Genomic DNA, 27,473 nt, shown 5'->3' with positions numbered 1-27,473 from the left:
GTCATGTTTTCAGCAATTTCTGTAGTCCCTTCAGTTATATAAATAATCTACCTATGTATAAGGCATGACATACCTGTTTTCCCTAACTGTTAAGAATTCTGAGCTGGTCTTGGTGTTAGTGACTGGAAGCAGCTCTGAATGCACAGGTACGTCGCTGTCTTATCAGCCAAGAAGTTTGCGATTTGGCTTTGCTGTCTGAGCAGCTGTTGATAGATAATAATGAAAGGTTTTGTAAACATGATTTTTACATGAACATTTTTTAATGAACTGTGGCTAATGGTAGAACAAAAAAAATTCAAGAAGCAAAATCGGGACGCTTAAATGTTAACAGAGAAAGTATGTTAAAGGACCAGCCTTAGTGTTCGCATCTTTTTAACTGGCATTTTGTAGTAAATAGCATGTTTTTCTTTTGGTGCTTAGTTACTTTACTTTGCTTAATCTATTCCAGTTATTAAACATGTAAGATCTTTCTCTAAACAGATTTATATGCTGTGACATTCATAGTTGGAGAAGATTAAGTGGTCATTGCAACATGTTTTTGTCTATATTTTTATACTTCTCAGCTAACAACCTGGATTTAACTTTTTTGGAATGATTTCTCCTCTCATTTTGGATATGACTTTTTATTGTGTGTAAAAGGCTTTCATTTTTTTCTAGCCTATCTTCCAGAACAAACAACCAGCCAGATTTTTGTAGATGCTTGGAGGTTTAAGTAATTTACTTTGAAAAGCATGACCCATCTACCAGTGTTCTGGATATAGGAGGAATTCCTCTGCTGTGCAACAAACTGTTTCTCAAATTAGAAGTTGCAGCAATATTTTAGAAATCATTAGTTAGAATAATGTGGAAATGCTTGTGCAGTTGCAGTTTCTGCTGATGTTTCTGTAAGAATATTTTAGCTTGTGTATACATTCAGTTTTTGTTTATTTCATTCTTTCCAATGCCACCATACTCATTTTCAAGAGGAGAAAACCTCATAGTTCTGAATCTAAATGAGTCCCAAAGGGATATGACCAGGAAGTTTATGCTGTTACACTATAATTTGCATCATGGAACTGTGTGTGGTGATCGCTGTTTTTCAGAGTATTACATATGCAAACTTGTCCTTTCCCTGTAGCCATAGCCTTCCAAGGTAGCCATGCTTGGCTGTGATCCAAGGATGCTTTTCAAGAGGTCAGTGCAATAGCTTCTCCCTTGTTTTCCAGGGGGCTTGAGGTTTTGGCAGCTGTTACCTACAGTGCTTTTTAGCAACAAAACAAATGAGTATGGGGCAGATGTGTTAGTGAGCTGCAGTTAGCTGTGTTGACTACAGATTTCAGAGGAATACCTCAAACTAATACCAGTGATTTTTTTTTTCTCCACTTACTAGCCCAAGCTTTTGGGGGAGACAAACATCTGTTTGCCATGTTTCTTGTAAATGATCAAAGCATTATTTGAGATCAGATGTGAGATTTCTCATCTTTATAGTCTTAACTGAACGTTTGTCACATTTAAAGTTATTAAAGCTAATAGCATCTTGTACAATTTAGCAATATTTAATGTTAGAATTCAGGTCCAAATGTAAGGAGATATCTCAAGAGAAGTCACTGTCTGTTTTACAGTTCCATTTGTATTTTGGTTAACAAAAATATCAGCACAAATACTATAGGTTATTTAAGATGCTTTGGTTTGATCAGTAAGACTTAAGTTCTTCTTAAGTGTGGATAAATAAAGATTACTTTCCTGGGTTATTTTTTTTATTACTTGGTTTACATCTGAACTCCTCTAAAATACACAGTACTATAGCATTAGTTTTGGCTGACTATCTGAACATTGGCACTAACACGAGATTCCCTGTGCCTACTGCAGTGCTTGTGCTAACAGAGGTTATGCAGGTATTGTAAGGATATAAAAGCCAGATAATGCTTTTGCTGACCTATCTACAACATATAAATGAAGGAAAGGGAAGAAAAAGGAACCATATATAACAATTATGTGGCAAGAGAAAATAAAAATTTGATTTATTCCTCTTTTGGTCTTTGTCACTGTAGGCAAGTAGCTATTTTCCATCTCTTTCTTTCATTCAGTTTCCTTTGCATCTTTCTTTTGCAGTTCTTTTAGTACACATACACATATATTGATTTCTGCCCTTCATTTATTCTTTTGTCATTGTTTCCATTTCACTTTCCCTGTGTTTCATTCCTGTATCTTTCTTGTTTAGACCAAGTGGAGGATCCAGCTGGCAGTAGCAGCCATGTAGGACCCTTCAGGAACCTGATGGTAAGTGCACGTGTGTACTTATACTCAGGCTTCCACCAGGTTCTGTACTGCAAGGATTTTTTCTCCCTCCTGTGGGCTTCTATTAGTTCTTGACATCTTAAACTGTAAGAAAATTAAGAGACAGGTATCTTGGGTTACTCATTGATATCCTTTATATCAAAATTGTAGGTGCTGGTTTTCATTGGAAATGTGCAGGGGAAAAAATGATGCAAATCTTTCAAGTTTACATGGATTTGAAAAGCGCTTTGCGAACTCGTGAGGGAAACTCTATCAAGGGCTATTAGATATTATCTTTTAAGATTCCTGAATTGCAGATAGGTGAAAGCTGGGAGAGTATGCCAGGGAAGTATTACTTTATCAGTACTCTGTTCTTAAATTCTCTTTCCTGGGCATCTGCTATTGGTCTTTATCACACCTAGGACACTGAAATAGGTGCATCTGGGACAGTCACTGCTGCGCTTGACTACAGAGAATTCTTCTAATCTTTATAAGGAGAACAGCAACCTAGAAAATGACCAAGCCAAAGCTGATCCAAGGAAAATATTGAAAAGCAGTTGGTATCTCTAGTTGATACTTGTCACAAGTTGATCTGACACATCTAAAATTATATACGTATGCAAGTAACTTTGCTTGCTATTCTGAGTAAGGGCTGAGTGCTAGATGAATCTTCTCTTCTAATGTGTTTATACTTAAAGGCCAAGAACTTGAAAAATTTCCAACTATATCTGTGAGCATGTTGCATCTTCCCCCCCCAGGAGTGTGTCAAGCAGTAACTTGCAGATGATCTTCCATCAGTAGGATAAGCAAGGAGGTGACCTAAGTAGCTCAATTTCAGTTATAAATTCTGCTATCCTAGTGATTTCACAGGTTACAGTCAGATTTGGGTACTATCGTGTGTTCTGCAAATTGACACTTTGGAAAACCTATGTCCTCTTTAGGGCTTGAGTGATTTTTTTTTTTAAACATTATTTCACATATTAATGCAATGTATTTCTAATCTTGCTGTAAGAATTAATTTGGTTCCAGTTTGAAGGCTTTTACAGCACCTGGCATTATGCTGAAACTCAGCACTGCTCTGGAAGCAGATGTAGAAGTTCCCAGTGACTGCATCTGCAATACCATCACATGCTGCACCATGTAGTAAAATAATGTCTCTGACCATGACTAAGTTTGGCACAGATGTGAGGCCCAGGGAGGCTCTGTTTGTTGGTGCTCTTTTCTTCGGATAAATTGTATCCTTCTCTGGGGGGAAAGGCACTGGGAGAGGAGGAAGGGCACAAGAGTAGTCTTTGTGGTCCGTGGACCAGTCTTGTCCTTCTTGTTTCCGGTCTCATCTGTAAAGGTGTGAGGCATGCCTCCAGAGCTTCGCCTTTTAAGTCAAGACACTGATACTTGCCTTCGAATGATAAGCAGTCTGCAAAAAGTTAATTGCTGTTAGAGTCTGACAGCTAGACACTGTTTTGTTATTTTGCTCCTAATGTATATTGTGATGCATGTCTGATTCTCTAGAAATGTACTGAAACTTTACAGTTGGGCCTAGTTCCTAGAAATGGAGCTGTCTGTGTTACTGTGCATTTCATGAGAGATTTCAGGTGGCTTAAATACATCTGGAAATGTATTTGACATCCTTCTTACTCGGATCTTGATAATACATATTATTAGGAACATTAGAGGTGCTTACCGAGTTATGTTCAAATTGAATATTAAGTAGCCTGTCAGATAAAGAAGCACTTAAAGTCCTTATGCCTGTGTGAACACTGAAACGTACACTGAAACTTGTGGCAACTTGCCAGTGTTTGGTATTGAAGCCTTGTATTGTACTGTCAAGTCAGCTGGAGTTCATTCATTAAGGAAGGTTTAAAGATAGTGATTGTTGTAATATTTGAGGATATTATGAGATAATTGTTAGTTTAATTAAGGGTGTGTGTGTGTGTATTTTCCAAAGAAGAAAAATATTCTGAATGTTGACTGTATTATCAGTTTCTCAGACTAAAAACTCTTAAATTGGAATAAGGAAAGTTGGATAATTAGACACAAAACTGAAATGCATTGTGGAATTCAGGGAGAGCCTGTTAAACTCGAGCTCCTTGGGAGATAAATGTAGATGATTATTTAGATAATATAGAATGTTCAAATAAAAACAAGCGTGTTCTTTTTAAAGCTGACCTGCTCTCTGATCTGTTCTACAGGAGGGGGCACATACTTTGAAAATTCCTGTTAGAATAGAGAGGAGCACTTTTCTTTAAAGGCATTTACAAATTCTTGGCACAAGATGTGAAAAATATTTTTAAGAAAAAAGTAGGAACTTGTTGACAGGATTATGAGTTGGAAGAATGTGCTTTTAAATGAGGGATGGATTTAGGGCTATGATTCACACCTCTGACTAGAGGGAAGGGTCAGTATGTTAAAGAGTAGTTTTTCTATGTTAGAGGGGGCAAAGGAGGAATTTGGATTGCTGCTTCTGGAGAATTTGCGTTCTTAAGAGGTGGGTGTGTTGGAAGTGTAAAGTTTCAGAAGAAACTGGTGTCTCAACTGCAGGGCTTTATGTAAAATAACAGTTTGTGTAGGGAAATACAGTATTTGCAATGACTTCAGTATGAAGATGTTTGTTTCATCTGTTATTACACAGTCATTGCCATTGTTTCCAGATATTTTAGGGCTGAATCTTTAAGTCCATAGGAAAAAAAAAAAAAGGCACTACACCTTTGTAGCGCAATGGTAAATGAAGTTTTTAGTGTCTTTACATCTTGCATCACCAATTAAGTCTTTGCATATAATGCTGTTTTGTCCTAATCTTCAGTATGTTTATCATCCTGTGCAACCCTTACATGCTTCTTAATTTTGCAAACAAAGTGTTAGCAAACTTGTTTGTGTCTGTGGACATGATAAAATACCTCTCTGCTATTATCCAGTTTCATCTAATTTGTTTTTACTGCCTTTGCCTTTTTGGTCCAGATCATGCTGCTTTTAGTCTTCTTGTAATGTTTATACTTCATTGCTTTTAATATAACTGTCTTCTCCAAGTCATTATTCAGAATATTCATGCAAGTATAGAAGCCTCTGTGGGATTCCACTTATGGTCTTCCAATTGACATTAAAAATGAGTAGTATATGAACCAATTTCATGTTTTGCGTATGCTAGTATTAGCCACATTAATCTAGTAGTGATGTGAAGGGATTGTGTAACTATGAGATAAGCTGGTTAACTTCACACAATACATTTCCATAAAGTTTATGCTTGCTCTTTCAGAATCTTCTGGGTTTTAGAAACTCAATGTGTCATTACTTTCCTTCTAGGCCCTAAGACTTATTGCTATATCAATTTATAATCACAGAACAGACATGAAAATTAAATGTGTTGATGTGTAATTAAATGTGTTGATGATGTTTTTTTTTTTGCTTCCTTTGTTTTACACTTTGGACTTTAGCACTTTTGGCATGTGGAGTTGGTTTTTCCTATTTTTTTAACTTCTGTCGCTCAGATATGAAAAATAAAAATTGCTGAACAAGAATGATAAACATGCTTTTTTTCTCCCAGGCAAGAAGAAGACTCAGGAGGGTAAAAACAAGGGCAAGAAGGCAACGGATACAAAACAGAAAAAGACTGATTTGGATTCTACTTCTGCAGATATGAGGGATTCAAAAGAGGGTAAGAGATCTCAAGTATCTAACTTTTCTTCTGTCTTTTTAAATTAAAGAAGGACACCTGTCACATTTAATATGTTAAGCAGAACAGCAAAGTGAACATGTTTGTATTGTGTGCGCCCAGCCTTTTTTATTATTAATGTGGATGTCAGAAGTATGTTCTTAAGCATGCAACTCTGACAATATGGAAAAACTAATGTACTGTAAAACTTGGACATGAATCTAAATTCCTCAGAATGTAAAACCAGAGAAAAGTCCTTATTCTAAAATGATGTCTTTGGAACTTAGTTATACAGTCATTACTTTGCTACTCTTCTAGGGAAGAATACTTCCTTATATAGCAATTACCTTTTTGTATACCTGGTCTTATTGTTTTGATTGACACACAGCTGTTTAACAGAAGTCAATGTCATGGGGAAAAAAAGCTATAATAATGCACAGGAATAGCTGAGTGTGCTATTTGTCCTAAAGATGATCTGCAGAGGTTATTTATAAATTGGCTTGGCTCTTTTCACATACAGTGTATGTGAAATGGCTGAAAGATGTTTAATATATTTTCTTCCATTTTACAAGAATGTAAAACTTGCCTCTCCTGTGGGTATAATTGAAAATGTTTAAGGTAGTTGTTTATTTCAGACTTCTTTTCTTGACCTTTTTTACCCATGCCTTTTCCCTTCCTTCACTCTGTCCCTGTTGCTTCTGCACAATATACACCGTTGTCCCAGTGAGGGAATGGAGAGGAACTTCTTGCTCTACGCATATAGCTGCTTATGAAACACTGAATTAGCAAAAGGATTATTTTCTTCAGAAATGGATATATCTGACTGCAGGTGGATGAAACTGGCAAGCAGAGGTGTGATTAAGAAACTGGTCTATGCTGACAAATGAGATGCATGCAGTGTCTGATTTGGAAGTGTAGGAAGTATCCATTCAGGCAATGGCTAATTGAGAATCCGATGTAAAGAATGGGAAGCAGGATTAAAAAGTAGGCCTTGCTATGCATTATATGATTGGTGTATTGTGCATAAGTAAAAATAAGAGTAATTTGAAAATGGTCAAAGCCCAAAATTTGCTTGACAGACTTCCTATGTATTTTATCTATAGGTATTAAGATATTTCTATGCTGCTTTTCTGACACTTCTTCGCAGTAAGAAAAGTCAATGAAGATCTTTTTGAGGATTATTGAAATGTTCTGAATTCTGCATTGAAATGTTCCAGTACTCTTCAGACTGTTTTGCGTTTTTTGGTCATGATGTTCATTCCGAAGTTTCTTACTGTATTAAGTATAAACAGTTGCCTATGTTTTGCTGAAGTTCCAGAAAATAAATTTGAGTACGTTTTTATTCTCAGTACCAAATCACAACAGTGATAAATATTGCTTGGGTCATAAATGTTGACTGTATTGTGTTAGAGGACAAGATAGAAGAAGAGTAGCGTATTTTGGAGTGTTTAAAATGGCTCATACTTTTCATACTTTGTTTATTAGGTCATAAGGAGGAAGATGAAAAACCTTCTGTTTCTGCTGTGCTTTCCCTGGAACAAACGGCTGTGATTCAGGAAATGGTAAATCAAGATGTACTTCCAAAGCTGATGATCCCCAGTCCCACCAATGAGTCACAAATAGTAACTGAAGACACCCAAGGAGCAGCAATAAACTGTGGATCAGATGATTTGGATGACGATGATGAAGAGGATGATGAAGATGAGGAAGATGAAGAGGAGATAGAAGATGCCAATATGCCTAAAGAGGATGCTGAAATGCCTTTAATATGTGAAGAAAAGTTAGACTCTATGGAAGAGCAAAAGAGTATGTCAGAAGAATCTCCAGAAAGCTCTCCAAAGAGAAAGCTTGTTGTGAAAATTCCAAAAGCAAAAGATGAATCAAATGGTGACGTCCAGGAAACATTCATGTTTCCTTGTCAGCATTGTGAGAGGAAGTTTACAACAAAGCAAGGACTTGAACGCCACATGCACATCCATATATCTACTGTTAACCATGCTTTCAAATGTCGGTATTGTGGGAAGGCTTTTGGTACGCAAATTAACAGGCGAAGACATGAACGGCGTCATGAGGCAGGGCCAAGAAGGAAACCGTTCTTAACCCTAACGTCATCACAACACCTGGATAATGTTGGTGATAACCAAGTAATTGTGGATGATGGTTTTAAAGACGACTTGAATGTTTCCAGTCTTGTGCAAGATCCCGTAGTCTTGGATTCTGAGAAAATCTCACAAGAAATTTCAAACTCTGCTTTTGCTGAAGAAAATAAGGAACCCAAAGAATTGCATCCATGCAAATACTGCAAAAAGGTTTTTGGAACTCATACCAACATGCGGAGGCATCAGCGTAGGGTTCATGAGCGTCATCTTATTCCCAAAGGTGTCAGAAGAAAAGGATTCTTTCCTGAAGAGCCACAACTTCAAACTGAGCAGGCCCCACCAGTCCAGAGTGTGTACATAGCAAGCACGGAAATAGAAGAGGAAGGTGAAGTGGATGATGTTTATATTATGGATATTTCCAGCAATATCTCTGAAAACTTAAATTATTACATTGATGGTAAAATTCAGTCCAACAGCAGCACTAGCAATTGTGATGTGATTCAGATGGAGTCTAACTCTGCAGACTTGTATGGACTAAATTGTATAATCAGTCCGGTCACAGTGGAAATTTCCCAAAATTTAAAGGTTGCGCAAACGCATGTGAATGAACCTCCTAAGGAGCCCACCAGCAGTGGGAGCAATGAATCCAAAAAGAGGAGAACAGCTAGCCCTCCTCTTGTACCAAAAATAAAAACTGAAATAGACCCAGAACCTATAACTCCTACTAGTTCTTTAAATCTTCCTCTTAGCATTTCAACAGAGAACTTAACTTTTCATAAAGAAAAAAGTATTTATTTGTCATCAAAATTAAAACAGCTTCTTCAGACACAGGATACTAAGAAGATAACTCCATCAAGTGAAATCCCTAAACTAGGACCTTCTGTTACATCACCACCTATTTTGCCTCCAGTATCTAGCAGATTCAAAAGAAGGACCAGCTCTCCTCCCAGCTCTCCGCAGCATAGTCCAGTACTTCGAGACTTTGTCAAATCAGGTGAGGGAAAAACTGTGTGGAATGATAGTATTCGGAGTTCAAAAATGCCAAAGTTAGAAAGCCACAGCAACTCACCTGTGTGGAGCTTGACTGGAAGGGAAGAAAGAGAGACTATGAGCCCTCTGTGCTTTGAAGACTATAAAATATCTAAAGACTGGGCAGCAGCTCCGACCTTTGGCAATGTGTGCAACCAGCAGCCACTGGATTTATCTAGTGGTGTAAAACAAAGATGTGATGTGAAAAATAAGAATCAGGTTCCTTGGGAATCTGTATTAGATTTAAGTGTGCATAAGAAGCCTTGTAGTGATGCTGAAATTAGGGAGTATAAAGAAAATAATTCCATACAGCCAACCTGTAGTGGTATTAAAAAGAAGAAACCAACCACTTGCATGTTGCAAAAGGTTCTGCTGAATGAGTATAACGGAATGGATGCAGCTATGGACAGTGCCCCCAGTGCGAACAGAAGCCCAAGCCCAAGTAAATCATCAGAACCTCAGGCAGAACCTGACATGGATCCCAGTCTATTTGCATCTTCTGTTGACACTCAGACCCTTAGTTCCTCTGTTTCCCCTGTGCCACAGACATCTGTACCTTCAATGTGCCAGCTGCCTCCTTTGTTGACACCAACAAATCCTCCTTCCCCACCACCCTGCCCACCTGTGTTAACAGTTGCTATGTCGCCTCCTCCCCTTCTTCCCACAATACCGTTACCAATTCCAGATGTCTCCACCAGTGCCACTAACACATCATCTTGCCCATCACCACTCTCTAACACTACTGCCCAGTCCCCACTACCTGTTCTTTCACCTACAGTTTCTCCTTCTCCATCTCCTGTTCCTTCTGTTGAACCTTCTGCCTCACCTGGTCCTCCTACTCTTTCCTCTTCCTCTTCTTCCTCCTCTTCTTCCTCTTTCTCTTCATCATCATCATCTCCATCTCCACCTCCTCTTTCAGTAGTTTCTTCTGTTGTTTCCTCTACTGATAATCTTGAAAATACTCTCCCAATAATAAAGCAGGAAGAAACTGATAATGAACAAAAGGCAAGAGAAGATCCTCAAACTTCAAGTGAATCAGGAATAGTGCAGGAAACGTTCAATAAAAGCTTTGTGTGCAATGTTTGTGAATCACCTTTTCTTTCCATTAAAGACCTAACTAAGCATTTATCTGTTCATGCTGAAGAATGGCCCTTCAAATGTGAATTCTGTGTACAGCTTTTTAGGGATAAAACAGACTTGTCAGAACATCGCTTTCTGCTTCATGGAGTAGGAAATATCTTTGTTTGTTCAGTCTGTAAAAAGGAATTTGCTTTTTTGTGCAATTTGCAACAGCATCAGCGAGATCTCCATCCAGACAAAGAATGCACGCATCATGAGTTTGAGAGTGGGACTTTGAGACCCCAGAATTTCACTGACCCCAGCAAGGCAAACGTAGAACACATGCAGAGCCTCCCAGAAGATTCTTTAGACCCTTCTAAAGAGGAGGAAGATGAAGATCTAAATGATTCCTCTGAAGAGCTGTATACTACTATAAAAATAATGGCTTCTGGGGTAAAATCTAAAGATCCAGATGTTCGTATGGGCCTAAATCAACACTATCCAAGCTTTAAACCACCTCCATTTCAGTATCACCATCGTAATCCTATGGGTATTGGAGTTACTGCGACAAATTTCACTACCCACAATATCCCACAGACCTTTACTACTGCCATTCGTTGCACAAAATGTGGAAAAAGTGTTGATAATATGCCCGAGTTACACAAACACATATTGGCATGTGCGTCTGCCAGTGATAAAAAGAGATACACACCCAAAAAAAATCCAGTACCACTGAAACAGACAGTGCAGCCTAAAAATGGCATGGTGGTTATAACTGGCCCTGGAAAGAATGCCTTCAGAAGAATGGGTCAGCCTAAAAGACTTAATTTCAATGTTGAGATAAGCAAAATGTCCTCAAATAAACTAAAAATAAGTGCATTGAAAAAGAAAAACCAACTTGTCCAGAAAGCTATCTTGCAAAAAAAGAAATCTGCACAGCAGAAGGCGGAATTGAAAAATAATCCATCCGAGTCAGACTCTCACATCTGCCCCTACTGTAATAGAGAATTTACTTATATTGGAAGTTTGAACAAACATGCATCATATAGCTGTCCCAAAAAACCCATTTCTCCATCCTCTAAAAAAAATTCATCAAAAAAAAGTGCAAGTTCTTCATTGCCTGCAAGCACTGAAAAAGGCAACAACCAGCGTAGGCGAACAGCGGATGCAGAAATCAAAATGCAAAGCATGCAGGCTCACTTGGGCAAGACAAGAGCACGAACCTCAGGACCTGCGCAAATTCAGCTGCCCTCTGCGTCCTTCAAATCAAAACAAAATGTTAAATTTGTACCTCCAATTCGATCTAAAAAGCCAAATTCATCTTCATCATTGAGGAACTCTAGTCCTGTAAGAGTGTCCAAAATGACTCATGTTGAAGGGAAAAAAACTAAAGTGGTAGCTAAGAACAGTTCCTCCGGAATCTCAAGCAAGGCATCCCGGAAATTGCATGTCAGAATACAAAGGAATAATAAAGCTGTTTTGCCAAGTAAGTCTACTATGGCAAGTAAGAAAAAAGCAGACAGGTTCAGTGTAAAATCTAGAGAAAGGATTGGAGGACCTATTACACGAAGCTTGCAGCAGGCAGCTAATGCAGAGGCAGCAGAAAACAAAAGAGATGAAAGCAGTACAAAGCAAGAGCTAAAAGATTTCAGGTAAGCTTTTAATTTGAAGTTCAAACAAAACAGGAACACTTTGCTTGCTGCTTTTCCAATTTTCTTGGTCTTTTTCAAGTTTCTCAAATTTAGAGTAAAGAAAGGTTGCAGTTCCTACAACATACGGTTAGCAGCTCAGTCATGCTGAGGTATGATGTACATACTTAATGCATTTTGTCATGTTGTCAGGAAATAATACATAATTTGTACAGAAAATGTCTTTAATTATGAATTGAATTGAAAATGCTGGGAAAAATATCAGTGCCTGAGTGCAAGTAAACCTTATGTCTTTAAACATAATGTCCTTGAAGATGACAACCTTGTATTTGATATCCAGCAAGTGGTTGCCCAAAATAATTCTCAATTTAGTTTATGGTGGTTTATTAAGCTAAAAACGATGACTACATTTTTACCTGTTTACTAAAATAACTTGGATTTTTGGTCTTTAATAAAAATTATTCTTTGTGTATCGTATTAAAAAACCCCTAAGTACTTCAAAAAAAACCTATGTACAAACTAATTGAGTCAGGTCACTAAATACCTCTATACAGGAGCAATAGATGTGCAAGAATGAATGTGCAATTTTTTGTGAGAAGTATTATGCCCTTATGTTTTAGTATAAGTAAATTTTATAACTAAAGAGCCGCTATATTTCATTTTGAGATAAAGTATTCTTTTAATCACAAGAAAGGGTAATATTTAAAAGAAAAAAAAAAGAAAACTATCTTAATCTATGTCTATGTCTAGTCCCATTTCAAGTTATCATGTAGTCTCTCAAATCAATAGGATAGCTTGAAAACTGTTTGGAATTTCTCTTAGCAGGCTCCTGCTATGTCATTCTTGGAATAGGCATCTGAATTGCCCTGGTAGCTTTCACAAAACTCGCTGGTAATTAAGAGCTGTCTTATTTTTTCTAATGGTAGTCCACGGCTGTGATTTATGGTGAAAGGTAGTATCTTTTCTCAAAGCAGTTGTTTGGGGTGTGGGGAGGGGAATGGTAACCTCTTTCAGACCAGGTGTTCCCTAACTCGATTTGTCAAGAAGCATCAAAATCCAAACTGTGCAGCTTCGGTGTCTTATGGTGAAGACCTTTTAGGTGGTAGTTCTGAGGAAATACTTCATACACAGTAAAGGTTCAATATAGCAGAATCATTTCAAGGAGCTAGAGGGGAATTTGACTTAAAATTGTTAATCAGGAAATTTTGAAGGAAAAAACACGTTACTGGAATTTGGAGACTAATGGCATAGAAAATGCCTTTAAAGAACAAGAAAAGTCAACCATGCCTGTTCTCTCAGGACATCAGTATTTTCATGTTACTTAATTCTGATCAGTTGCTTATTTAGTGTTATGTGCGAAACTATCTTTTACATGATGCCACAACAGATCAGTAGAATTTGAAGCCAGAATGACACATGTTTCTATCTAAATTAAGCATTTGACCTTAAGCAAAAAGTGTGAGTGCTTCTAAATTTGTGCATATGGAAGTTGCTTAATAGAATTTGGGGTAAATAAAGTTTTACCTAGGGGTAAGATTTCCCTGTTTCAGATACTGTACATTTACTTTGGCAGCTTGCAGTCTTTACTGGTTTAATGAATAGTTATGCTAGAAGGATTTTTGCTTTTTGTGTCAGAAATAACATTCATAAACAGTTTATTGCATTATCTCTTCTTTTATATCAAGAATGAAGAATTGTTTTTTTGCCTTCATACACTAATTAATGTCATCACAGGCAAACATCATCACAGGCTAACTTTAATTCTACTCTACATAGACATTGTTTTTTTTCCAGGAAATCTTGATTCTTACTGTTCTTTCAAGGCCATTTGCTTCATGTAATAATTGTCTCCAAATTTGTTTTTTACCTTTCAGTTTCTGTGCAAACATACTCCGTTCACAAATAGTTTGTTTTGTCATTTATATTCAGTTTTTGTTTTTTATTTTCTAGGAATCTCCTGTAAAAACAAAACAAATAAAAATCCCTTAATGACATGGTAGAGCTGTTGCATGCTCAACTTAGGATAAGCACTACGACAATGGATGTGAAATCCACCAAGCTTGCGAAACCAGCTGAAGCTGACTCACAGTCATAAAATTGCCTGCAGGCTTCTTGCTAATATTCAGTGCCAGGTGTAGATTTTCTTATTTGGTACCTGACACACATGCTGGGCTACAGGATGATTCAGATTAAAAAAAAAAAAAAAAGAAGAAGGGTACTATTAAAAAAAAAAAACACATACACAAAAACATCAAAAGAAACAGAGGAATTAACCAAATCTGCTATTCAACTGAATACTTAGATTCCTGGGTTTGCCCATACCTTCATGAATGGCACCCATACCTTCGTGAATGGCATGCATACAAACAGTTCACTTGTAAACTTTGCAAAGCTGCTTCCCTGTTTATCAATAGTTGTGTAGATTCAGGGATAACAGATGTTGCTACACTCAGAGTATTTTTGTCATGTATTAAGTCTCTTACAGCCTTTCTTTTAAATGAATCAGTAGAGAGGAACCTAGTGTGACAGAATTTCCTTTTCTTCCCACCTTCTCTCACTCTTTGAGTCTTTTAGATGGCCAGCGTATAATGGAAAAAAGCCCGATTTGGATGTTTTATGAATTTTCCAAGTTCCTATTTATACATTCAAATAAAACTTTATATAGCAATGAAATACCAATACCAATTTCTAAATACAATATATAATGAATGCAGTGTATCTTTTTATTGCTAAAAAGGGTAGAACAGGGCTACATACCTGTATATTTTGAAAGTTAAGTATATAATTACTCTAAAAGGTCTTACACCTCTATCTAATAATTTAAAACAACAAATTGGTCTGTTGTTCTTAAACAGCTTTTATGGAAATATCATTTCTCATGTGTTCATATAGCTTTCAAGATGAATGATGGAGTTGATGGAAAGTGACTAGTTTCATTATACACCCACCCCTTTTATTTTTTGTTCTTGACTTAAAAAGTAATCTACCTCTTAAAATTTGTAGTTTAATACTTGTTTGGTGAATTTGTGCCACTTTAACTTTCACTTTCACTATCATTCCCATTTTGTTACATTTCTGTTATGGGGACTTTATGTTGAAATATTGTATAAAGCATTTGTAGCAAGTTTAAAAAAATAAAATATTTAAAATTATTTAAATTGTTTTGGACACTTCAATTGTACTATATGTGATTTACATTTTACATTAATTTCATTTTGTTTTCATTTTGGGTTGTTAATCTGGAGCGTGTTCCTGTATTAAAGTTTGCTGTTAGTTATATTGTTTCTTTTATTGGAGAGTGATATAAAAGACTATTCTAATGAAAACATTAAAAATTACAATTTGACATACAAATGGGGTTGTCATTGCTTTTGAACATTGTAGCCTTTCTGAAGATATTTTAAATTCAGGTAAGCAAATGAAGAGGGATTTTTCTCCTCCAGCATGCAATACATCATGCAAGTTTGTCAGGTGTATTAAAGAGTCTCTGGTGTTGCAAGCACTTAGTGGCCAACTAGATGGAACTATCATGACACATTTTATATAACTGTAACCAATAAAGTTAACTTTTTTAAAACTTGTGGAAAACTTGCCTTTTGTATGGAAACCAAATGTATGCGGAAAAATAAAGCAATGTACATCTAGAAGGAATTAAGTATGCTTGCATCCTTTAGTTGTCTACACCCTGCTCACTGAAACAGATTTTTACAATTTGACACTTATTAGTTACTCTTTGATTTTTATTGTAGACATAGTTAATTTATCCAGTTTAAATGGTTAAAATGAAACATAATATTTTTCAGTTTTTTTCTGATACTACAATATTCAGTTTTTATGTGCTTGATACTTCTGAAGCAGTTTAATGGAAAAACACATTTTAAGAGCTTTGGATCCGTTCAGGATTTTAGAACGTTGCGTTCCAACAGCAGAAGGCCTTGGGGCATGCGTGGCGCCTCCTGCAGGGAGCTGGGGCCTCTTCCTCTGTCCCTGCTAGTGTGGCAATTGAATGGGTTAATGTAACATCATTAAGACTAACAATATTACAGTAGCCCGTTTCATAGAGAGGTTAGAATATTCACTACTAATCCAGCATGACCAAGTTAATATTTTGCATAGTTGTCTGTCCATATTAATACTTTTGTTTGAATAAGATTCTTTAGCAAGAACTCCCTGTTTACTTCCGAATGTGGTAAGTTGTTCCTTGAAGACATCATCATCTTGACCGTAACAAAGTTGTCCCTAAAGTTTAACTGATAGGGAAAATCTGGTAAAATGATGCAGAAATTGTAGTACTGATTGTTTTTGCAGGTACATTTACATTGTGATAATGTACACTGTAGTTTGGTATTTCCAGGGACAATGAATAAATAGTAAGAGATGAATTCTTAGTCTGTGTCACAGTAGCAATTGTATATCAGTTAGTTAATTGGCAGGACAGCCACAGTGAAAGGTTTTAGTATTGTTTAGCTTTTGCTATATTTACCTCAGTGAAAACATTTTCTGTTTTACATACCCATAGTTGTATTTGGATATTTTATGATAATTAGAAAACATGAAAAAAAAGTAGAAACTGTCCTATAATTTTTAAGTTATTGGTGGTGGGGCATAATCTTATCCTTAAATAAGTCATTTCACATCTTCCTTACGTTATTGTCAACTAAAATACCATCAGGTGTTTGGTCTTAATACTGTATTTTGATCATGTTGTCAACATTTATTAGTGATACCTAACAGCAAACTGATCATAAACAAGCCATCTTCCTTCCCTCATTGCCTGATGCTCTGGCACAGTTCCTGTTGCCGTCATCTTTACTGTTTCTCTCTTCTGTGGTTATAAATCCTGTTCTGTGTCCAGTGATGCTGCCACTCTGACATTGTTCACACGAGTTTGTACACAACAGTTCCAAAGCGAGAAGTGCTGTGTGATGGGGATCTCTGAGATGTAACCTTCAGGGTAGGAGTATCATTCCCAAATAGGCTATTCATCACAGATAGGAAATGTACAACTTTTATAGTTAACATTACTATTGCATCTCATTTGCATAATTGAATTTCTATGGCTTTTATTACTGTCTTTTTATGACCTGAATGCTACAATAATAAAGCTATTATGATGCCCGCAGAACGCTGACACTTCTTGAAATACATCCAAACAGGCAATGAAAACAATGAAAACTTCTGTTTATGGAGACTGTAACTGACCTGTTGGCCAAGATCAAATGCGGCATCAGTGTAATAAAAACAGTAACCCTGAAGTGAGTATGGAGATAGGAGATCTAACGAATTGTTTACCTTTTTTTCCTCCTATCTAGTATGCTAGGAGGAGTTAAAACCAGCTTCTATGAGAAAATGCAGTGCAGTATGTTCAGTCTAGACATTACAATACAGTCCAAGTAATGCAGCCAAGTCTCCTGCGTATTGTCCCATGCTGAATGGAAGCAGCAGCGTTTCTGTGAGTTATTTATAAATTAATTGATTTAGGTGAGCATATTTCTGGTGCTGTGCTTTGTCAGCATTTTATATTGCAAGCCTTTTCTTTGAAGTGTTTAATTCTTAAACTTTTTTTAAAACACTATTTTTAAACTTTTTTTTTAATATTTGTTGGTTTCTGATTATTTTCTTTAGAGAGATGTCATAGAAAACTAGACCATGGCAATTTTATATGTACATTTTCAATTTAAACTGTGGGAATGAATAGCATTTTCTCACTTACTTTATATCCGTTTAAACATTTGTTAGGATCTTGGTCTTAGGGTTACGCTTCTAGCTGATACATACTTTTAGCTGATACATACTTTTAGCTGATATATTTAAAATTGGTCTCCACATGTAATTTAAAATTAAAAAAACAAATTCCTTTCCACATTGTCTTTTCATGAATTTCATTTTTGCTGAGTATGAAGTTGTTCTTTTTATATTTTCACATTTATAAATGTTCAGATACTATGGAGATGTACAAATACATAAAAATCCTATATAATTCTTTTTATAGAACCTTTTTGCCCTCCAAGGATCATTTTAGGATGACAGGGAGCAAAACACTCAATATTTATTTTTAACATGCAGTAGTATGTCTGGCTCAACTATAAGCTCATGTCACAATTGAGGACACGAGCTGATTCTCCAGCATTGCAGGCATACATAAACTGTTTTCTCCATCCCCTCTATAGATGTTATGTTTTTTTAGTCCGATTATATTGTACAAATCCGTTAAAGAAAAAAAAAGTATGGTGAATTCTCTGGAGCTTATAATAACATCTTTAAAGGAACTTGCGTTTCACTGACAGAATAAGCTGCAGAAGATCAACTGAGATGTGACAGGTAGAGGGTCTAATCACAAGGCGGTTGTTTTAAGGAATTTAAGTGCGGTATGACAGCCATACTGATCTCCTAGGTGGCAAGTATCATCTGCAGACTGAAATTCACCTGTCTATGTTTGTAGGCCTAATACTAATACGAGCATTTAGCATTATTGTGTATCATTATGTGTTATTCCTGCTACACAGTGGTAAATTTTGCCTAGAAAGGAAACAAAGTGATGTTTAAGAATTATCCAGTCCAGTTGCAATTCAGAGAATTCAGTTGGTTCTGCAAGGTCATACTGAATTTCATGTACTGATTGCCTATTAGTAGCATGAAATCTCTTTTTCAAGAAAATGCATCCCTATTCAAAGCATAAGAGTCCCTGAAACATTAAGTAGTTTTACAAGGTTAACATTACTATTCTCATTTGTCAAAGAAAGTACTATGTTTGGCATATATAGTCTTAGTCATATATTCTTTTCTTTTAAACCTAGTGTTGTTAACATCTATTGGTAGACTCCTTGCCATGAATAATCACAGAGCAGTAACGCAGCATTGCATGACCTTAAACTTTACCCTTTTTATTGTAAGAAGGAAAAAAAAAACCCACATTCAATTCATCCATTTTTAATAACATGAAGAATTTTGTGTTGAAAGATAGCTTGGGTGAGTCTTTTTCCATGCTGATTTCCTTGTCATGTTTTGCTGTACCTAAGTACCATAAGAGTCAGAAAATCCACTAGCCTCATATCCTTTAATGGGAGTTGTCTCTTCACTGCTAAAGTGTCTAAAGGGGATTGTGCACACAGCTTTTTTAAAAACCCATGTGCTATAATATTATTGGAAAAGTCAAGGTGAGAAGCTGCTGTACCTCTGCGGAGTAAGAGAGAAACAATACCCTGAAGAATTTACAGTATGACAAACCGGGATAAAGGATAATAAAATAGGAAAGGGAAACATTGTGAGAGCTAGAATCCAAGTGTCAAGTATCCTTTCTCCATTCTTAAGAAATGGGGAAAAAAAAAATGAAGGCACGACAACATTGTCATATCATCAGTAGTAGCATTAGAACAGGGTGCTGGTGTGCAAAAGCCCAACATTAAGAATTATTGAACTTCAGCTTTTTCAGTACTGTATTTCAGTAACTATTTTCACTTGTTTAGATTTATGACTTCATTCCCCAAATGAGGTAAAGGATAGGTTTTGAATGACAAGTGCATGCTGTTGTGGATCTGAGCTTTTGTGGTAAGTGAATTATGAAAAAAAGGTAAATATTTATATCTATTAATCTGGTAAAGAATCAGAATGAAAATTGTGGGACTAATGTGACATTGCGTAGTAGAACTGAAAAATACTTTATAGTAATACAGAGTATTACACTAAAGCTGATTTTGGGCCATCTGTACAGTATTTAAAAGATTAATACCCATAGAATATTTTAGTAGCAGTTTGTGTTCAACCTGTAGCTGGAATTTTCAAAAGCGTTGGATACACAAATCTTACAGAAGTTTGCTGGGAGCTTATAAAGCTTCACCTACACAGCCACAATAATTTGAATTAACTTTTAACAATTTAATTTTCACTTTAAGTTTCACTGAAAAAATTGAATTAACAATTAACTAATTGCTTCAACTACATGAAACTTATGTGTGGATAGTGATTGCAAGATCTTCTAGGCTAAGAACTAAAGGCTACTTGAAAGAGCTGGTTTAGAAGACATTTGGGAAGAAAGTGCAAATTCAAGTGCTCAAAAAGATTTTTTTTTAAAGCTGGAATTCCGACTGCATTAGAAAGTCCATAGTTTGTTTCCTGTGTATGTATGCAGTACGATGCATGCATGCTTTTGGTAGAGTGTACTTTTGAAAGCATGCATTTGAGAAAGGGCATTGAAATACTCGAATATTTTTCAGATAAAAAGGCAGCAAAACCTCGCTGGACTCAGGGATGCTTGAGCAGGCACCATGTTGGATGGAAGCTTTTTCTTAGGAGATAGGTAGCTGTTTCATCTTCCTAACATATTCAGAACTAGGGTGGTTTGTGGAATATAGTATAGGAATCAGTAACAAGTGCTTCAATATGTTGTTAGCTGCTTATTCTTTGCAAGCCTTTTATGTTTCACAAGCCAGACAGGGTTGTCTGAGTCACGTTTTGGATGACATTACTCCCAGAAACTGCCAAAGGGTTGTGAGAAGCGGCTTTGGTTACTCAGCGGGTGGTGTTCCACTTTTCAGAATTGTAAGCTCAGCATTCAGCCTATATGGTGCAATGTGGCGTTACGTTGTTGGAGGTGTGCTGCCTTTCAGCTGAACAGCAAAACTGGGACTTGTACTGCTCGTAATGTCTTATATCAGTTTAAAAGCAAAGAATAACCTGGTGTCTGGGCCAGTTTCAGCAGAGCCTGTCTCAGCTCTTTCTGCAGTTTAGCCAGTGCTACTCAGCAAAGTTAAATGCCTACAGTAAAAGTAAAAGTGAGCCCTTTCTTAAAAGGCAGTGATTCTGTTGGGGACACGGAGGATATGCTACCTGGTAGGGGTGTTTGAAGGCCTGGCAACAGAAGTGGCAACAGCAAGGAGCTGAGTCAGTGCGTTTACTTGCTATCCTTGCTGCAGTTTGGGGTTGAAGTACGAGCAGTGATGGTGCTTCATTGCTCTTCTTGGAGGGAATTTACTTTGGAAGGGCTTGGGCAGACTGAGCAAAGTCACTCTCTTGTGCAGACCATAGTAGCAGTTAGCCAATTTCAATATTCTGTCATATTCCAACTGTGACTTGATGGAAGAATCCATTTAACACTTCAGTTAGGTACTGCTTTTTCTACTAAATGTTGCAGTGTGAAAGGAGGTAAGAAGAGATTATGAATTCTGCTTCCACCATTGAGCTGCTTTGAAGGCTTACCCACTCAAACTGCGCTGTCGCTGTAGTTTGACTGAAGTTGCATTCCCCATTCATTGTTGCAAATGCTTTTTCTCATCAGTGTCTTTTAAATCAAAAGCACGTTTTGTTTTGTGGTTTCTTTCTTAAGCACGTGTGGCCTTGTGTAAAGCAAATTATGTAATGAGATGTGCAAAACTGAAGGGTCATACTAGTTTTGCTAAACCATTCCACTAACCTTCAGTAATCTTTTTAGAACTCACTTGGAGGAAAAATCTCTATATAAAGCTAAATAAAAATCAACCAGGTGTGATAATTTTTTCTCATTCCTTTCCTTTGTCTTGAATGTGATTCAGTAGATAGAAAGGCTTTTTATCAAATTATCAGATCAGTTTAGATGGCAGTATAGAAGATGTATTTGAGTATGGCTATTTTTAATCCAATGTTCTTCACCTTTTGGCTCGCACAATGCTCTGCGCTTCTTTAAAAGGGCAGGAAGATAAATTGCTGAAATGATACTGTTCATCTAAATTTATAGACCTAGACCAAGTTTTCTTAAAGTGACTAATAATTTCTTTGAGCTCAATTTGAAATCCCCTCAAGGAGCCAGATTTTTCAAAAGAGCTGAGTGGCCATCCTCTGAGTGCTCAATCTCTTTAAAGCAGCCACTCCAGGTCACTAGTTGCTTTTGAAAATCTTGTCAAGCTTAACTAAAATGACATTGTTGCATTAATTTCAGATTGGTCTCCAGGTGAATTCTATGCACGGTTTGACATATTTTTCAGCAGTACTCAATGTTGATTTGATGTTCATCACTGGAGTTAGTAGTGGTCTGAAGCAGGATTTCAGTGGGAGTAGAATTAAGGTGTCAATGAAGAAACTTGAAATCCCACTTCTAGAGCACTTATGTAGAACGACAAAAGCAATTTCTGAGTTACTGTGAGGGAGCAATGCTGCTGTGGAGGTATTATGTCCTGTGAACCACTGTGGTTAGAGACTGCTGCTATGTACCTTTTTGAAAGTTGAGAATGCCAGGATCTCAATAACAGGTTTTTCCAGCTTAGATTCATGAGAGACCTGACCATAAAATCATATTATTCATGTTATGTTCCCTCATGTCATGTGATTGCAAGATAAAATCCTGACATGTGACCCAACTTTTTTGTCACTTTCACAAATAAATGCACGTAAGTCTCTAAATAGCTGCAGTACGACACATTGAGATACTTTTTGTTTTCTTGTCTTCCCCCATTTTTGTACACAGAGGCAGGACTGTTCTGCAGAAAAAAGAGACATCTTCCTCAACAAAATTCCATCACAGACCTTTTTGTCTCACTAGATCTTTGTTTCACTGAAAAAAATATCATTATAGTTCATGTAATTGATGGTTGATGTTTTTCCAAGTCCTTGTTTCATGTATTTCTTTTCCCATTAAGCAATATGCTAGTGCAAGAGAGTACATGCTAATTAAGTTAGCAACATGATCACCCCCCTTGCTTGCCTTCCCCCGCCTGAAAATTGTCCAGCCTGATTTCACAAGTCCAGAAACGTAAACATCCTTTGTATCTTTGTATCATACTCTTAACTTTAGATATCAGTCCACATCAGCTTTAGGATAATAAACTTACTTAAGGATAATCAACTCTTTTGATAGAATATGTCCCTGACCCATCTATTGTTAGGAAATAAATTGGAGGGGGGTGTGTGTGTATGTCTGAAACTTCTGACCATATGCACATTGTTTTTAAATTAGAGTTTAGAAGTGTAAGCCCTGCAACAAAAACACACTTTAACTGAAGTAAAAATAGGAGCCTAAAATTCCCCGATTTAAAAAAAAAATACCTCTTTGTATCACATACTGCAACTATTTTGCTCTGTTCATTGAGTTTCTCTGATGTGACTAGCAACCATATCAAATCACTGTACAGCTTCAATCTCGCAAGTAACATGGCTAATTCTTCTGGGACTTTGCTAGTGAAGTAAACTAGCAACTTGGAGGAATGTTAATTGCACAAGTGTGGTAGGAGACAGGTAATCTGCATAAGAAAAACCAAATGTATTTCGAGAATGTTTGAAGGAAGGGTGTGTGCCAGAATCTGATGTTTTAACTAGCCTTCTAGTTTACGTGTGCTGTTACTTCCAAGGCTCAGTGGCTCAGAAGGTATATGGAAGTAGGAATTTTACTTTGCAGAGTAAGTTGAAAGCTTTAAAGTACCTGGAGACAATTTGATTTAGGGAATAATAATGTGGTGTGGTAGGAGCTTTTTCCTTTGTTCCTGGCTCTACATTAAGATTACTGATCTTCTGGATGACCTTGGCAAATTGATTTCCTTCCTTCTGACTCACTTCTGCGTCTGAAGGATGAGGCTTGTGATACTGACTTCTGTCACAAAATGCTTTAAGACCTAAGAATAAAAGATCCCAAGAGCTAGGGGTTACTGTATTTTTATTGTAGCAACTCTTGCTAGATCAGTGATTTGTCTCTCCTATTTAGGTTGAGTGTGCTTTCATTTTAAGGGAGAGAGCTTTAGGCCCTGTCTACATGAAAAAAAAAATTGCATCGTTTAACTGAAATTACTTTTAAAGCCAATTTAATGAATATGATGCAATCTCTATGTAGACACTTTCATTTTAAAAAGTGGCATTTGGTTTGGCTTTAGTTTATGGTAAAAACAATATATTTGCCAAAACTATTTCACCTGATTTAAACTTCATAGTTTGCAGAGAAAACTCAGTGTAGACAAGTTCTTCCTGCTACCAAACGTTTGGTTTCTGTGCCATTTTCCTTGCATATTTAGTATCTTTCCTGATGCAATTCCCCCCCTTTTTTTTTTTTTTTTTTTTTTTTTTGCAGCCAGGACTGTTCTCATCTTGGATATTGCGTAGGCTGTGCTGTCTGTCTCCTCTTGTCCGATTCACAGTGTGGACTGTGCTGAATGGTGCAATTAGGCTGGATTGCAGCCCCTCAGCCCTTCCCGATAAAGTCTTTATTGCCAGGCTGCATCTGCATGGGACGTCTAAGAATTCCTTTTCTTTTGCCTGTCTACAGTTACCCCAGCACTGGTGATGGCGAAAGCAGGTGCAAAGTGACAGTACTAAAAATAGCAATCTAGATAACTTTCTGCCTGAGATGGGGGTATTTCAGCTCTCCCTCCCCCTCTGAGATTAGCCAGCCTGGTTTTGCTAACCCAGGGAGTTACTCTTAAACATCCAGACTTCTGTGCATTTCTTTAAACAGGCTCTTTCTAAATAGAAGTTTCAGTACACTTCCATTAAAAAGTCATTTTATTTAAGGATACTAGACCTTGTGATGTAGCCCGAGAAATACCAGTACAGAGGAAGGCCCTGGTTTCCTACCTACTTCCTTAGAGCAAACACCACTGCTCTACCTAGTTGTACAGGGTACCAGCAGTCACTTTCTGTCTTATGGCTTCAGTGTGTTCAGTTGGTTCAATTAATTGAGGCCAGAACAAAAAGAAGCCAGTAAGACTGTTAAGAATTCAATTCCAATTTCTATCTAGACCATCTGAAAAACAATCCTTTATCTTCTTTCTCTAATCCTCTGTCTCCAAAGAATAAGCCAATGTTCTATTAGATTTAAAGCTAGCTGAAATTAGGGGAAAAAATCTGTTTAGCAGGTTGGTTTTTGAGGGGATGAGGGAGTGCATTTGAAAACGCAGGCTTGATTTTCTCAGATATTTTGCCTCTTTATATTTGAAGCTTTTTGTTTGTTTGTTTGTTTGAAGTTTTCTGCAGAATCCAGACATTGGCTCATTACACACAATAACACATGAATGTTATTTATTGTGTGAAAACTTTTACACGTCATAATTCTTTTTTTGACATTAATGATTACTTCAATAGGAATATTCTAAATAAAAAGAAACAAGAGAATTTCTTCCTCTCTTCCAGTAATATTAAAGAGCTGAAATGAAATTAACTAAACTTATTTTTAATATTGTGCTGTTTCCCCTGGTTAGAGTCTTTATCTGGGATGATAAAATCCAGCTTTTATTCATTTCCTCATTTTTGCTTTCTGATTCTTACAAACTAGACTAATGCATGAGTGTTAAATTTTTCAAAGGCTGAAGAGTATGATTTAAATATAACAGTAACAAAACTTTGGCAGAGTATTTTAGCCACAAATCTTAATTTGGAAATGATTAAAGTGTTTATTTTTCAAAAACTTTTGTGCTTTTATTTTTCTGTTGTAATTGATAGTTTTCATGAGAATTTTCCACACATTTAATTCTAATAAGCAGTTACACCTTACAACAAAAGCTGTATGTAAGGACTAACGTTAATTGAATTGTCCTTTAAAGAGCATATATTGAACTCTAACGATACCCTGGAGAAAAACCTAGCTTTTTAAATTTTTAGGGATGTTGTTATGTAATAAAATTATACTTGAAAAGATATCTTCTTTGAAGAATATAAGTGGTTGGTTTTGGTCAGACTTTTGAAGAATTTGCATATACAAGGTAAGTATATAATTACAAGTATAGGAGGGTGCACAGGTGTGAGGGAGAGCACACATGCACCTGCGTGCATGAACTAGGTATGAGCCTGTGCAAATGGTCAGTGACTGACAATCCAAACTGCTCAAAGTCCTGGATGCATCTCTAGAGATGCAGAATTTAAAAACAGAGGGAGGATTTGTTTTTAACCTTTTAGCTGAAGAAAGTTTAGCTTGGGTATATATTTGAACTGAGATTGTATCTTAAGCCTTGTATTTTCTCCTGCCTTGACTCATGTTTTCAGGCTTTTTCTTGGAATCACAATTCACAGAGATGTATTACTTTCAAGTAAAAACTCTGACTTTCACTTTTGCTTTCTGAGAAAGTTGGGGTTCTCAGAGTTAGTCTAAAGTTTGAAGTGGAATAGTGCATCATCTGCGATGAAGGCAACACGACAGTGTTGGCTGTGGCTACCTGTATGCCTCACTGTATAGTCTGCGAGTACTTTAATGGCAAAACTGTACTGCAGACTTTGACTTTGGAAAAAATGACCAGGTTTGGTATTATGTTTGTTAAGGTAGAATTCCTTTTTCATAGATACAGATTAAAAAAAAATGTTATGAACTGCCATGAGAAAATACCCCTGACTCTTTTAGTTGTTCTTTACATAGCTCCTGATCTGTTTGTCTCAGTTGGAGGGTTCTCCAGCTGGGACACTGTATGGGAGGCTGGACACTGCTTCCAGTTGAGTCTTTTTACTTCCACTTAAATAAATTAATAGGATAAGTTCAGAACAACGGAGAAAATCCTCTTACTTTCATAAGTGGCTCTCAGTACTTGCAGGATGGAGTGTAGGGTTTTTACTTGTAACCTACTGAAGCCCCTAAGGCACATCTCTGCTTTTCTTTCGGTACCCTGATGCATGTGTGTGAGTTTCTCCTGCCTCTTTGTACAGTTACAGGCTCCGCATGGCCTCTAGATGTCCCTCCTCCTCTTCGCATAACACCAGCACCAGGCAATGCAAGAAATCCAGCTGCACTACAGCCCACTTCTTCAAGGAATAGACCCTTCCGCATGTCAAACCAAAACAGGTACAGCAATGCAGTCCCGCGCTGCTCACAGAGAATGCACAAAACTTGTGACGTCTTGTGTTTCTATGGGCAAGGATTGCAAAGCACTTTACAAACACCATCCAAGAAATCTAGATTTCTGCCTCAGAAAATCGGCAGCATAGTTGTTCTTGTTGTAGCTGGTGGCTGATAAGAAAACAGGCATGAAGGGAGAGCAACGTGCCCTAACTCATAATTAGGGCGCCTTGCTCAGTTGCATCAAATTCAAGGGACAAAGGTTTAAGATCAGCCTTGTCTAGTGGTGTGCAATTCTTGCATCTTCTGGACCAAAAGGATCTGTCAGGGCAAAGTCAGCTCTTTATGCTTGTGGGAGATGTAAACAACATTTTCTTTCATTTATGAGCTTTTAAGACCTGAGGTGTTGCTTCTCTGGGTCTTGTGGGGAGACTGAAGATGGTGCTGATTTTTGTAAGGATGGAGTTTTGTCCCTACCTCAGAGGGAGTGCTGTTTGTCTCTGATAGTAGTAGTGGGTAAAGTGCTTTGAGATCTTTTAGGCTGAGTGGGCTAAATGCTGAACAAATATTAACTCCTATAAAAACAAATGCTGAGAAGCCTGTATTATTGGCTGCTTCAGTTGAATGCCAGAAGCTCAAAGACCATGATTACAGTGCAAAGTGTAGTGCCATGATAAAATATAAAAACATTAGTTGGGGTTGTGGCAAGATAAACTGGTGTAATGGAGCTATATGAACTTAGACAAATTAATGATCTGGTCCAGTATTACTGGTGATGCTGAACAGGTTTCCTGATGGTTTACTTCAAGCCAAGTCACTTTGTCTTCCATTTCTTAGTTTCTCCATCTGTAACATGCAGATAATCACCTCCTTTATACTGATATAATAGCTAAGGAACATTATATTTACTTGTATAAAGCTAAAGGTGGAAATGAGTGCTAGCAAAATCAGGACACTGCAGCCTGAAATCTATTCATTATTAAAACTGTTAAATATGTTCAAAAAATAACATTTTGGGA

The 27,473-nt window shown here is 36.9% G+C and overlaps 1 protein-coding gene across 8 annotated transcripts in view; it reads left to right on the top strand.

Moving 5' to 3' along the window:
• PRDM2 (PR/SET domain 2) overlaps positions 1 to 27,473 on the top strand; it is a 47,160-nt gene that overhangs the window by 15,906 nt on the left and 3,781 nt on the right. For 5 of the 8 annotated variants that reach the window (XR_003254851.1, XR_003254852.1, XM_026073985.1 and 2 more), the window contains exons 1-4: positions 2,201 to 2,259; positions 5,798 to 5,908; positions 7,391 to 11,744; positions 26,325 to 26,460. Coding sequence is in view for 6 of the 8 variants with exons in the window: in XM_026073985.1 (XP_025929770.1) it covers positions 5,890 to 5,908; positions 7,391 to 11,744; positions 26,325 to 26,433 (4,482 nt within the window). In the remaining 2 variants the exon portion in view is untranslated. Of the gene's footprint in view, positions 1 to 2,200; positions 2,260 to 5,797; positions 5,909 to 6,735; positions 6,890 to 7,390; positions 11,745 to 13,691; positions 14,894 to 26,324; positions 26,461 to 27,473 lie in introns of those variants that run through there. The other 3 variants (XM_026073990.1, XM_026073988.1, XM_026073989.1) reach the window with 3 other exon arrangements.

The sequence above is a fragment of the Apteryx rowi genome, unplaced genomic scaffold, assembly GCF_003343035.1.
Source record: "Apteryx rowi isolate R43461 unplaced genomic scaffold, aptRow1 scaffold_38, whole genome shotgun sequence".
NCBI lineage: Eukaryota > Metazoa > Chordata > Aves > Apterygiformes > Apterygidae > Apteryx > Apteryx rowi.
The sequence above is the reverse complement of the archived record's forward strand: the minus strand, read 5'-3'. Positions and strand labels throughout refer to the sequence as shown.